The 15416-nt window shown below is 34.8% G+C and overlaps 1 protein-coding gene across 2 annotated transcripts in view; it reads left to right on the top strand.

The window, feature by feature from the left end:
• The first annotated feature begins 419 nt into the window (after nucleotides 1–419).
• Nucleotides 420–15416, top strand: part of LOC131804050 (uncharacterized) — a 35322-nt gene continuing 20325 nt past the window's right edge. Inside the window, exons 1-2 of one of the 2 annotated variants that reach the window (XM_059126325.1) lie at nucleotides 420–716; nucleotides 887–994. In XM_059126325.1, the coding sequence (XP_058982308.1) occupies nucleotides 935–994 (60 nt within the window). In that variant the 5' untranslated portion in view covers nucleotides 420–716; nucleotides 887–934. Of the gene's footprint in view, nucleotides 717–761; nucleotides 995–15416 lie in introns of those variants that run through there. The other variant, XM_059126328.1, reaches the window with a different exon arrangement.

The raw sequence follows: 15416 nt of genomic DNA, 5'->3' as shown, positions 1-15416 counted from the left end.
ATAGATTTGGACATAAGGGGCTTTCAATATATTATAGTGTTCTAAGGTAGTACATTATTGGCCCCGCAGTTTTTCCACCTCGTAATGAAGGTTTAATTAAGGTCACTAAATAAAATATTTAATTGTAGATGTACCCATGAATACCCTCAAAGAAATGTGGCGCAATGTTCGTTTTCTATTTCACCTCTCTGTGGAGTCGAGTTCCGCGATGACCAAACTAACAATTCAAATTTGTTTTCAAAACCAACGACCGACATCTAATATCACCACAATACATTTGGCACAAAGCTTTCGGCTTGAGCTTTTTTCTGCTTTGTCGTTTGTTTCATTTCCATGGCGTTGTGTGTTCGTTGCCGTCTACGACGAACTTTTAGTGCGAAAAGAAAACGCTCTAAGAAATTGCCTCCAAACGATGAACTATTGTAAACTTTTTTCTTAGTTTATTTGCATGCGGCGAGCGAGCGTTACGGCTAAAAAGACAAAATCGAAGGCGGCACCAAATTGAAAAAAAAAAAAACGCGATTCTAGTCAAAGTCAATTTTTGCTGGCTGTTGGAGATTATTTTTAAATTTTATATATTTTACGGAAAAACGACAAGAACAACAAACGAAAAACAAACATAAAATATAAATTTTGCAAAGATCTTCGAAAAGTGAAAAATTAATTTTAATAAAAAATAGCGAAAATAGTTGAGACATAAAATTTTGTTTACCCAGGTGTGTGGCGCAAAAAAAAATGAAATAAAAATAAATAGGAAAACAATAATAAACATAACAAGAATCTAATTAAAATAAATAACAACTAATAATTAAATAACGTCCCTGTGCCATTAATTTGCCGAAAAATAATTAAATTTTTTCCATTTTTCTTGTTTTACCAAAAAAAGTTGATACTCTCTCTCTCTGTCTCAAGAAAACGTGAGGAATCCGGAAAAATGGCCTGCTCAACGAAAACGCTGAAATTCTTTAGCATCAAATGGGATGTAATCTATGCGGTAAGTACCCAACATTCCCCAACCGTTCGGCCGCAAATTTGTTGCTGTTGTTGGTAAAAGACTATTATGACCACCATAGAGTCCGTCCACCAACCACCCGACGAGATGTGTTCATCACTTATTTTAGTTTGGCATTTGGGAAACGTGCATTTGATTTGAGAATCGCCAACAAGTCAAGTCGGTGGAAATTCAAAAATTGTGTTTAGCATAATTGTCGTTTTTGTTGGTATTGTTAGCCATGGAGATGTTGGAAAATGTGTGTGTTTTTATTTTTTTATTAAAAAATACTAAATGTACTTGTCCCACAAGACAATTGTTGTTATTTGTTTTTAATTTATTTAGTATTCACTAGTCAGTCGGTGTGCAAGTGGTCATAGACATGGATCATCATCATCTTCATCGGCGTTATGAACGACCAGAGCAGAACACCAACAACAACAACATAGTCAACACCACTCAATTTTTTGTTTACATTTGTTCGATCGCTCGTATTGAGAGACCGTAGATACATAAATCGACAGACAGACGTTTGTAGATGCTTCAAGTTTATCGAACAAAGTGCACACGGGTTTATTGCGAACATTTTTTTTTTGGCACGAACTGGGCCATAACAGAAATGTGCTATAATTTTGTCAAAATAAATAAATATTAGGGTGGACCTCTATCTTTGGGGAAGATTTGAAATGTACTATATTTATGTGTAATACTTGTAGAAAGTTTATCATTAACCATTTAGAAAACATATATCGGTTTGACGACATGCTTCAGCATATGAACATCTATTCGTGATTAATCTTTGTTAGGGGGGTATGAGAACGAGTGGACCAAAATATCCGGTCTTTATACCAGATGCGATGCTTAAAGAAATTCGAGGAATCATTTCAAAGAGGAACGGGACGCCAATATTTTCCATTTTCGATTCAGACCCAGATCTAATATAAATATTACCACATATCAATGTTGGGCTTTTTCGAAAATTCTAAACTTTTGTGTTAGGAGCTATCAGAAAATGTCAATGTTGTCGGTTATTTTGAGACAAAGATCTTAAAAAAATAAAACCCTTTGCGGAGAAAGTTCAAGAGAGAGTGAACCGATAAATCCCTATATAAAGTGCTGTTGGAAATATCTGAATATCTGTGGATTATTTTGCAAGTTTTATGATTATTCAAAATGTTGACCTTACCCGAAGGAGTGGGCCAGCATTGACCATTTGCGCACCTGACCCAAGTCTCTTATAAATATTACGATGTGACGGTTTCTGACTATATCGACTACTTCCTCCACCTTATATGATATAAATATACATATATTTCTTGAAAATTTCGAACTTTTGCGGGGGAGGGGAAAATTATTGGATCTGCAAAGGTTAAATCAATCGGCAATTATTTCAAATGTTAATAGTTTTTAATCAAAATTTTAAATTATTTTTTTTTTCATAAAAATTTGCGTATTCTGTATGGCGAAGGTACCATAAGGAGTGAGTGGATTTGACCCACCTCCGAAGCCTACGTTTCGTAAAAATATAACAATGTGCGAAGTTACGATCATTTGGGACAGACAGACAAACGGACGGATATAGCTAGATCGACTCCAAATGTTCAGAAACTGATTTCCTCCAAAGGGACCAAGGGTCTTAAACCGTCGTTTCGACGAGGCATATTTTGACCTATCAAATGATATAGAGGGTATATATCATAGCTGTATTGCTAATGGTATAATGAGCCTTGTCGAGTCATATCGGTCCCTTATAAAGCTATTCACTACAATTTTCGTTATTTTAGGGTCTTCAGCAACGATTTCAAAACTAATCAGCTGTCATTTAAAACATAAGTTTCTAATTATACCCAAATTACCTCCGCAAAACTAACGTATATAACGGTATATCAAGAAGTACCATATAACGGTATATCATGATATGCAATATTTTAAAGCTTCCGGCCATAATTCCCAAGCAGATGAAATAAAACTTAGCATTACGGGTTTTTGCCGGCTGACGAATACAAAGTCGAAAACAGCTTTTGCCTTTTATACACAGATTTGCAGATTCTCTCGGCAGATTCTCTCTCACTCTATGCTCGAGCAGTTTTTCGTTTTTTTTTTTTTGGTCTTCAAAGAAAAATTAGATTTTTCAATATTTCTAATCTGAACAATCAGTCAAACATTTGATTTTGAAATCTTACCTTTTCCAAACTAAGTCGAGTAAAAGCGATTTTAATTTAAATTTCTTCGATGTGAAGTTCTGCCAAACCGGTGTATATTCTGTGTAGAAAAATGTTCGCTGAAACTTGACATTTTGGGCTCACTATTAATTAAGGTCCGATTATGTTAGAGTCATATGTTAAGTGACATTTTACACAAAAGATAGCATACTTTTAAGCAATCCAAATTATTTTTTAACTTAAATGAAAGACTATACTATGTGCAACGTTTACTATATTATATATTTATACTTACACTTGACTTATATAATTACTATATTATTCGATGCTGTACTAGAAAACGGTTCTGTTCAGTTTAAAGTTTCTTAGTATCACCTAAAAGTATGCTATACAAATTCACTTGGAAAAAAAGAAGAATATGTCAGTTTAGATACGACTTCAATATAATGTTTAATATAGCCTTAAGTTCGCATATAATGATGAATGTAACATTTTTTGGAAATAATTCCATTTCAGCTTTGGCATTGATTCCAAGAGATAAGGTTTATATTAGAGGTGTTTGCTAAATATTATTTCTGAAAAATATATGTAGGAGTTCATATTTAGAGGAAGAGACATTGAACTTTTTTTGGAGTTTTTCTGAATTTAAATGACCGTAAACTTTAGGCAAAATCTTGTTCTGAAAACTTCCGGAATATCCCCGAATGATTCTTGCGGTATACATATCCTGGATGAAACTGATTTGGGAAAGTTTCTAAATGAGATTTCATGCAGTTATTTTTTGTGAAGAGAACATTTTTGAAAAGCATGGAAATTGACATATAAATGATTGGAAAAATCTAATCGTTAAAAGAAAAATATAAATTTTTCTCATTTCCTCATTTAGCCACTGTGCAAATTAGCTTAAAGACAATTAATGTCAATAAGTAGCTAACAAAGTAGTTACACACCAACGACAACAACAAGCCCATTGTTTATAGAAAGAGTTGTAACTTAATCGGTCTTCAAAGTACACTGCCAATACCTCCACCAACTACCCACCTACCTGTGGGTTCCCCACTAGTTCGCTTGTTCACAAATCTTTGAAAAGTTTCATTCATTTTTATTCAACATTACAATTTTACTACGATTTGCTTGTTGTGGTAGTTGTTGTTGTTTTTGTTGCTGTTAAGCTGTTTAGTTTAACATTTTCTTAATTATCCGCCTTGCCTTGACTGGGTTTGTTAATAAAAAAATATATAAAATGGCAAAGCTTTTGTGGAGGTAAATATTTACAAAAAATACGCACACATAGAATGTTACATTGCATTTTTGGCATGGGTGTGCTGGACAATTGTTGTAATGTGTTTGCAAGTTGGAGACAAAATTAGAGATAAAAAAATAAAATAGGACTCTGCTAATTTCAAATTTTAAAACAGCAGTCTCTTTTGTTGGAGTCTGTAACGGGAAACTTCTGTACCGAACTCCAAAATTCCATGCATAATTATAAAATACCGATATATGGGGCCTATAGGAAGACATTCATAGACAATTTTATGTCACAGGCTGTAGTATCTATTACGAAGTTCAAAAAAGAAATTTGAAATCATTCCGGTGAATAATGTAGCTAAGATCATCAAAATACCGAATACAGTTCTTCCGGTTCTTCTGTTGTATGGGGCTATTCGAAGAACAGCACCTGCAGAAGCAATTTTCTGTAAAAGGCTGTAGTACCTACTAGGAACTGTATTTTAAATTGTCAAAATACCGAGTATAGGGAGGTACTTATATAATGGGGCAATACCTACACCTGTCCATTTTCAATCCCAAAATGTTAAATGTATATTTTACGGTGTCACAAACGGAATGGCAAACTTAGGGTACATTAAGTTTGCCATTCCGTTTGTGACACTATATGGTGGAGGGTATAAAAACGGGAGTTTTCGTCAAAACGTAAACAGTCCGTGTTTAAGTCCGTCCGGGCCGAACTTTGAATACCTCCACAATTTGGAAGATATTCACAGAATTTCAAGAAAAATCCATTTGAAACATACTCCATAATCATAAAAAATACCGAATAAGGGGAGTTACAGTTTTTTTGGGGTTTCGAATACGAAATTGACAAAAACCATCAACATACCGAATATCGGGAGGTACCGTTATATGGGGACTATACCAAAACGTGGACCGATATATCTCATTTTCAATACCAGCCATCCTAAACACAGTACAAATTATAATATAAAAATATATATACATTATGGGGTCTACGACGAATATTTAGGGATGTTACAAACGGAATGACAAAGTTAATATACCCTCCATTCCAAGGTGGAGGGTATAATTGGGAGTTAATGTGAAGAAGATCATACCGAATATAAACCAAATAATATTGCTGTATAGTGCATGATATGACTTCGATAAGGATTATATTAAAAATATTTATTGGAGCAAAAGGTATACCGGACCAAGCATGTGAAGGACTTAAAACCCCAAATCGGATGAAACATATATATGGAAGCAATAGCTATTTGTGATTCACCAAATTTGATGTACTTGCTTCTAGGCTGCATTCCGTTGGATGTGCCAAAATTCAGGTCATTTGCACTGATATTGGAAAATTTCATCTCAATCGGATAATAAATGTGACCTGCATTTTGTTCACAAAAATACATGGACAGACGGACGGACTGACATGCATAAATAGAGTCAGAAAGTGATTATATGAAGATCCCCAAAAGTAACTATGGGTCTATTTCGCTTCCCTGTTGCAGGTATAGAAATAACTTTTTTTCCGAATATTGTGACTTTAACTCAGTCAGATACGAATATAGCTAGATCGACTTAGAATATTATGCCGGTCAAGAGTATATAAACTGCATGGTATCTCAGACGTGCATTGCGAGGTGCTACAAACTGAATGAAAAATTTAATATCCAAAAGCTAAATAACACATTCTCAAATCTGGCGCCTAACTCGAATTTTAGATTTAAATCTGGCCAACAGAATTTAATAAGGCCGAGAGAATTCCAAACTACATTCCATATTAAATGACATACGTATGTATACATATATCCACACATCAATTATCAATTCCGTGATTGCCATATTTCATGACCTACTTAACCGCAAAATGAATAAAATTTATTTTGTTGTCTTTATTAGCATGTCAGTTTTTGACATTAATTCAGACTTTAGTTTGAACATTAGTTTTCTAAGATCACTTTAACCTGATCGTCTTCCGGATTAAACCACGCTCGGTGCTAAGGCGATATCGATTAGTCACATAATTATGCAAATAATTCTTGCCGCTCAACAATTCTTGTTTTGTGTTCTTCTGGGATGTTGTTTTTTTTTTTTTTTTGATGTTGTTGATGAAACACCCACATGCGGAAGATTGAACAGCAACACCAAATTCGCTGCTACCGTGCATCACCAACCTGCCAACCAACCAACATGTTTTCCCACCTTTGTATCTAAGCGAGACCGGTGGCACCCAAATAAAGATGCTCAACAAGTGGAAGTTTTCTAAAAATAAGAAAGATTGATACGCACAAATATGCGAATGTATGTGAGATTTTAAACACAAACATCACCATTTCAAACCATTCAAACATTTCCTCGCCCAGCAATGCAAAGAACACCTCCAAAATCGCTGGCATAGCTGTTGTTGCTGTTGTGACTTAAGGTGTTTTTGGAATTTCACACGAAATTAATTTGGTTTTATTTGTCCGAAACTCTAGACGTCAGACCAAAAAAAAAAAAAAAAAAAAAAAAAATTGAAATTATTCTTTTTTCTATTTATTTTTATTTATTATGATGGCATGCCCCAACATGATTGTGATTTGATTTAAAACATTATTTAAATAGTCATGGGTGTGAAGAAACTGAATCGAAATTCGAAAAGAAAATGGATAATGTTCCATTTTATTTCGATTCTTATTGTCCAGAGGGGCTGATGGATTTTTGTTTAACGCAAACTATTCCGTACTGTGGAGGGCTGAAGAAATAGACGTGTTGAAAGACACGAAAAGAAAATTTACAACAAGAATAGGAAATAGAATTTTTGTAATGAATTTATGTTGTTTAGAAGGTGTCAATGTGTCAGCATAAAAAGTCACACAAGAATGAAATGGACTTACAAAAACTGGCTGCTTATTATGTTCTTCAATTTACATAATTAATACGTCAAGCATTAGGGAAAAGATTGAGATTGTCATATGGAAAGAATAAACCATGTTGGTGCTAATCACCGGAAGTTTCGGGAAATTTGAAGCATAGTTAAACGAAATAACGAAATATTTAGAAATGTGGAAAGTAAAAACAAATTGTATACCCTACACCACACTGTGGTCAGGGTATTATGTCTTTGTGCATTTGTTTGTAACATGGAGAAGTAAGCGAGTTAGACTCATAGTTCCTTTTGATTATCTACATAGAATCATATTCTGAGTCGATTATGGCATGTCCGCCCGTTCGTCTGTCCTTGTATTTTGCAAACTTTGGACAAAACAATTTTTTGGTCCAGGGACGAACCCTATTGAAACTGGATATAATTGGTCATTATTTAGATATAGCTCTCATACATATCTTTTTCCAATTTGCCTTTTATTGTACACCAAATGTACAATTTGGCACATAAAACTATATTGAGCCGAGAAATATATGTGTCAAATTTGGTGGAAATCGGTTCAGATGTAGCTATAGCTCCCATATTTTTGACTTCCACAGCCGCAACGATATTCCACTCCGTAACAACAATATTCGGAGAAATATATCAAATACAACTCAGAAATACATTTCCCAAATTTTATTGAGATCGGTTCAGATTTGGTTATAGCTTCCAAATTAAATGGATTTTGGCACGTACAAACGAATTCCGCCTGGAAGAAAGTATTGGTGAAAATCGGCTAAGATATAGCTATAAGTCCCATATACATGTATCATCCGATTTTGTATTTTACTCTCTCACACCCGTAAAACGTAAGAATTTCACAAAACGTAAAAATTCCAGTTTTAATATCCACCACCATAGTATGGAGGGTATATAAAGTTTGTCATTCCGTTTGTAACGCCTCGAAATATACATACAGCATAAAATTCTATGTCGATTTAGCGATGTCCGTCCGTCTGTGGAAATCACTCTAGCTTCCGAACGAAATGAAGTAGATTGATAAAAGTTTATTTAAATGAATATTATGTCTGCAGGACTTTTGGTATTGAAAATGGACCATGTAGGTCCACGTTTTGGTATAGCCCCCATATAACGGTACCTCACAATATTCGGTATTTTAATGATTTTAGCGACATTTTTCTCCGGAATTGTTTCAAATTTGGTATTTGAAGTTCGAAATGGATACTACAGCGTTAGGCAGAAAATTGTCTGTTCAGTTCCACATTTTATTTACGTATAGCCACAATATAATAGTACATTCCTGATGATTTTAGGTACATTATTCACCGATTTTTTTTCAAATTCCCATTTGAATATGGCAATGGCTTATGACAAAAGTTGCCTATGCAGGTCCACGTCGTCGTTTAGACCCTAATATGACGGCTACATTTGGTATTTTTAAGATTTTAACAGAATTTTTAACGGATTTGTATACCCTACACCACATAGTGGTCAGGGTATTATGTCTTTGTGCATTTGTTTGTAACATGGAGAAGAAAGCGAGATAGACCCATAGTTACTTTTGAGGATCTCCATCGAATCACTTTCTGAGTTGATTTATGCATGTCCATGTATTCTTGTGTACAATATGCAGGTCGCATTTATTATCCGATTGAGATGAAATTTTCCAAACAACATTTGTTTGGACCAAGGACGAACCCTATTGAAATTGGAGATAATCGGTCAAAATTTAGATATAGCTCCCATATATATCTTCGTCCGAATTCGGCATATTTAGTCCTTTGAACTTTAAATTATAATTATAATCATAGCGTGTGTGATTGAATTCTCCCATAAAAACTTTTAATTGTTATGTGGAGCTTTACTAAATTAGCAAAGTGGTGCAGATGGTGGGGGAACTCTACTAGGACACTATGCGAGGTAGTGTATTAATGTTTTATTTTTACTTCCTTCCCTGTTGATGGACCCAATTAATGTGCTGCATAACAACCCACATAAAACACTCATCTGTATTATGTATTTCAAGACTTTAGCAAATATATGACATAATAGATTGTATTGTGCTTGACGTTCGTCCGCTGTTCAATAACCTCCGCTGATAAGGCGAGTTATTAACCCATTTTGCTGTTCTATGTCAAGACGACTGATTAAAAAATTTCGCAAAAGCACTTTGCAGAACCGAGAGCGTTTAGTAACCACGCAGTGTGCGTTGTGTTTACAAAGTCAATATTAGATGTTACCGATGATGTACCTCCTCCTCCAACAGCAGTCGTATAAAATATTGATATTATTAGACATTCAATATCAGCATTACTCTGTGTTGAGTGTATTTATTTGTGAATTTAAGCATGTAGTAATAATGGGTAGTATTTTTAGCTCTATCTCTGTCTCTAGACTAAAACAAATTATGATAAGATAAACATTAGCATGTTTTTTGAGGGAGGGGGGAGATACACGGTAGCGATTAGGTAAGCTTGTATATGATTGGTGATGCCCCCACATGGTTATGACACCTATTTGCCACAAATCCGAACTACGAAATAGCGAGAGGCAAGACTGACATGACAAAGTGTGATTTTTAAATCAACACCGTCATCGTGACAGCACTTGATCGTAACTTGCAACATCATCTGAACTTTTAATTTTTTCCTTGTGAAAATCATCGTCTGCTTTGCAATTGTCTAAAACAGTTGCATTTATTAGCGAGCTCTTGCTAAGGGAAATTATTTTCCAGAATAATTTACGTTTTTTTTTTGTAAATTTCCATGTGGCAAAGCGAAACGCGCTGATTTCATTCATGATTAGTCGTCAAATATATTTGTCATTGAGTTCTACCCAAACCTCATAAATCCAGTTGCGTCCAACGTGTGTGTGAGTGCTTTGTTTGGGGTTTTTGTGTGGGGGGACTGTGTGGCGCGTCTTAAAACATTCACTATTTCCATAGAACCGTTGTAAGGTTAGCAGTTCGTGTCTTGCCATAATGGAGGCTATGTGTGTGTTTTTTTTTGTCTGCCTCCATATGTGGAGCATAAAATGTTGTCGTTTTCTGTGCTATTTCTTTTTTATTGATTTGATTTGCTTTTTATGAGAATATGCCATTAGAAGTTCAACTTTTTGTTTTTGCTATTTTCCATATTTTGCTTTTAGTTCAGTTGGCTGTTTGTCTGTCTGTCACTGGGGGATTAGCTCTTTATTTTGTGTTGGAATTCAAGGGCGCCATGTAAAGGGGTACTGAAAAATATTAAATGTTGTTTGTAAATAGCTAAAATCAAATGATTTTTTATTGAAAGGGGTAAAACTTTCCTAAATGTGAAAATTGATTCACTGCCCTGAGACACGCAAAATTGTTGCTCAACAAAATTGTTGAGAGAAAAAACTATAATAAATAAATTAATAATTGGTATGTTGTCTGGCAAGCATTAAAGAGCTACACATGGAGGCATGCAAAATTTATGAAACGCATTTATAGTAGATCAGACCACATTAAAGGTAGAATAGTAGCATTTATAATGTAGATCCAACTTTTATACTTTAAACGAGATAGACCTATAGTTTCTTAAGAAGATATGGGAAATAAATTCTAGGCCGATGTATGTCTTTCTGTCCGTATGTTTGTGCCCTGTCTATCCATGCATTTTTGTGAGAATATTACAGACCGCACTTGTTTGGTCCATGGACGAACCTAATTGAAAGTGGTGGTAATCCGTTAACACTTGGATATTTTTCTCATATATATCTTCGCGTATTATCTGACCAAATAGAACACATTTAGGCACATACTAAGAAATTCAGCCTAGAATAATATTTATGAAATTTGGTGGTTCTGATACTGATTTGCCCCTCAAGAAATTGGCTACAAAAACATTTGCAAATTTTTGTGGTTCTATATTGAAATCTTATTCTTCGATTTAGAGAAAATTCACATATCTTTTCGTCTAATTATATAGAATAAACTCTGACATCTGATATCAGATCGCCCTAAAACATTAATATGTTTCAATAAAGATTATAGTATAATTCGTTATAGGCCCGGTTTGCTGGCCCTCCGTTTTAGTGTTCGTGTTTTAGAAAGTATAAATAGGAAATTTAACAAAAACTACACTTTTATTGGAATATTTTTACACGACTTCCTTAGATTTTATAATTTGTTGCTAAGAGGCCATTCCGAATTGATGTGAATTACGAAAATCAGTCAAGCGGTTCTTGACGTATAAGCGTAGTAACTAACACAAATTTCTTTTACAAATACAGAGTGAGATAAAAAACTGCAACAAAGTCAAAAGCCATCTTTTTTACATAATTTTTTAAGTTTAGATTTGTTCGAATTGGTCACCTTTGGCACGAATTATGGCCTTCAAACCGCCAATGAAACCGTCACACGCTGCACGAAAGTTGCTCTGCGGTATTTTGGGCCATTCCCGGCGAAACGCTTGCTTAAGGTGATCGACCCTTTGGTATTGTTTAGTGCCAACCTTGCTTTCCAAAATACTCCAGACACAATAGTTCAACGGATTGGTATCTGAAGATTTTGGTGGCCATTGTACGCTGGAAATGAAGCGAGGAACCTCATATTATAACCATGAGTCCTGAACTGAATCCTGTTGGAATGACCAAGGTCTGCGGCCAAAATGTTTGCGTGCCCAAGGCTTTAATACACCTTTCAGAATATTTTTGCGATAATATTCGACACCTATTTTTATGCTACGGTCGATTAATACCAGCGCAGAGCGAGCATCGGCTATTATGGCTGACCACACTATCACCATAGACGGCGCTTGAGTTCTGATGACCAACAGAAGGTGCACATTTTCAGTTGACCTCTTTGACAAGTAAACACGGTAATTTGGTTTGTTTACAAACTGCTGGGCAACGAATGGTTTTTCATCGGAGAAAACCAAATTCGGCAGTTCACCACTTTCGGCCAAGCGAAGCATCACTTTACCTCTTTTGAGTCTATTTTCTTTCTGTTGCAGTGTAAGTTCTTGCACTTTTTGGAATTTCAATGGCTTTACCCCGAGCTCCTTTTTCAATATTTGCCGAAAGGAACATTGCGAAATGTTTTGCTCAGGAGCCATTTTTCGAACTATTTCTGCTGATGTTGCTGTTTTCTTCCGTCCACTTCTTTGACGTCGGGCTACGCTAACAGTATCACGGTAACGAGCGATGGTACGAGACACAAAAGACTTATTCACATTTAAATACTGGAGTGCTCTAACGATAACCATTTGTGGTTTTCCAGCCAAATATAAAGAAATCACACTATCACGCTTGAATTTCATCATTTTTAATTTGATTTTTCTGGATTTAAAATTATTTGCGGTTTAGTGGAAATTTTCCTATTTTTTACATAGAATTTATGGTTTATTTTACCCCCTAAACATTGTGCGATGACCAAGCAAATTGGTAGGCTTCTGCCCGGCCCTAAATATTTTGCGATCAAAGCAATTTGCTTTTATCATAACCCGACCTCCGTGTAAAAGTTCGTGACGATCAGGTTATATCTCCGACGTATATCGTGATTACATTTGAACATGGACAGACGGACATATACAGCTAAATCAACTCAGCTCGACTAGATATTAAAATCCATATATAACATCCCATCTGCCGGACCAATATTTCGTGGTGCCACAAATAGTCCCCGTTTTATACATTTCACCATACTATGGAGGCCATATTAAGTTTCTTGTTCAGCATTAAATTATATTTCCATTTAGCTATATCCCCGTATGTCTGTCCGGTTATGCATATAATTTAGCTTCGGCTGATCAAATTTTACACAGATTTATTTCTGGTTCTACAATTAAAGATGCCTTTTTGGATCTCACAATATGGTTAAAAACTCCCTTTAAATAGGATCGTAGCAAATCAAAATATTCAACAAATGTATTAGTCAGCTTTATTCCTATATCCGATACCAAATATAGTACCATACAGTACTATACTCTACATACTACAATCCTACACTCTCAATTCCAAAATTTCAGGATTCCATCCCTATCGGTTCGCTCAAATACATATTGTAGCAAATATAGTACTATTAGTACATACCACAATTCTACACTTCAAAAGCCATCCTAATTCCAAATTTAAGCAAGTACCAAATTTAGTACCATATAGTACGAACTTCCAAAGCTTCCTACATATCCCAATCCTACATTCCTACAGTAATTTCAATTCCAAAGTTGAGCATTCTATCCTTATCGCTCGCCTTAATTGCACCAAATTTAGTACCATATAGTATAAGTACGAATTCCTACACTCCAACAGTAATCTTAATTCCAAATTTCAGGATTCCAGCCCTATCGGTTCACCTTAATCAAAATTGTACCAAATTTAGTCCCATTTATTACACTTAAGTACACATTTTCAACACGACTACTCTACCAGTTCAAATTGTGAATTAAATTGTACCAAAAACATAAGTACGTATTTTCAAAAGTACCTACATTGCAATGCAATATCAATTTTTATTTCCAAATTTTAGGATTCCAACCCTACTGATTCTCCTAAAATGTAAATTGTATCAAATTTAGTACCATTTAGTACACATAAATACGAATTTTCAAAACTACTTGTATTTGTCAATCCTAGAATGCGATAGTAATCTTATTTCTGAATTTAAGAATTCCAGCATCGAATTCACCCAAATCGAAATTGTACCAATTTACTACCATTTAGTACTTTTCGTGCGTTTAAGTACGAATTTCGGAAACTTTCTCCGTATCCCAATCCTGCACTCCACCAGTAATTTTAATTTCGGGATTTCAGCTTTAAAATGGTACTAAATTTAGTACCGTTTAGTACTTTTCGTATACATGAGTACACACTTCTAAAACAACCTCCTTACATCGATTTCCATTCCAAATTTCAAGTTTTTAGCTTTAACCGTACACTTGATACGAAATGGTACCAAATGTAGTACTTTTCGTACACTAATAGTGCGAATTTCCAAAAACCCTTTGGTATATCTATCATACCATCAGTGACCCTCAATTCAAATTCAAGAGTTCTAGCTCTACTGCTTCCTCAAATACAGAGGGTGTCATATTTAGTACATATTTAATGTTTTTCGTACCCTTCTAGTACGAATTTCCAAAATCCCAGCCATATCTTACCCGTTCGGACCAAGAGTCACCCTTACCCAAAATTTCAAGATTCTAACTTCAGCCGTTTTTTCAATTGTCAGTAAATTACTTTTCTCTTTAATTAATACAGATAAAATCCTACCATAGGTCACAGAATAAATCAGAATTCTAAATCTAAAATAAGTAAAAATAAAATAAAGCAATATTCTTGACGTGGTTAATGTTTTTATCAACAACATTTAAACCAATTCTGCTTTGACTTGTACTCTTTGGATATTAGTGAGAATTCGTTTTTGTTTAGTTTGTTAAGTTTGGTCAATTTGGTTCAGGACCCATAGATCTGTTCCATGAAAATTATACAACTCCAAAGGCTACGCGATTATATGTGGTTTGGCATAAATTTAACTGAGTCTGATTGAATTCAATCAACTTCGGACAGTTGGTTTTAAAGTAGTACCTACATATATTGCCTTGTCACTTTAATTTCAAGACTAACCCTCAGCGAGGTTAAATTACAGCTACATTTAATTACCCATCTTATTCTTGTTACAATCCCTTAAGTCGAAAGGAATTAGGATGAGAAAAATCCTCTCATCAACTATCCATCATTGTCACGAATGGCTAATTATAAACATTTCCAACGCACTTCATTTTTTGTTGAGAAACTTGTGTCCTTCCTGTGTGCGCAAATTACTCATTAGACCGCAATTGCAGTGTCATGAGCAATTTGCGTTAACAGTAAATTACACAATGTGACCCTGTATGCAGTTTTTTCGGGAAGGGATTTAATTAATTTTTTTGGCCAAGGTCAATGTTACCCATTTAGCCTTCCAATTGTCCCAGATATTCGCGAATGTCGTCGGGGGAATAAAGGCGACATTATTTGTCGCTTTATAGCATTTTCATAGTTATTTTTATTTGGCTTTGTTGATTTATATTTGTTTTTTTCTTTCTCTGGCTGGTGGAAATCTCTAATACCAAATTTCCGCAACGCATATAGACTGGTACTTACACATGCACACATATATTTTTTTAATGAAAAATTCTATAGTTAAGTGGAA

Source organism: Musca domestica, unplaced genomic scaffold, assembly GCF_030504385.1.
Source record: "Musca domestica strain aabys unplaced genomic scaffold, Musca_domestica.polishedcontigs.V.1.1 10, whole genome shotgun sequence".
Classification (NCBI taxonomy): Eukaryota; Metazoa; Arthropoda; class Insecta; order Diptera; family Muscidae; genus Musca; species Musca domestica.
This window is presented reverse-complemented; position numbering and strand designations above follow the sequence as displayed.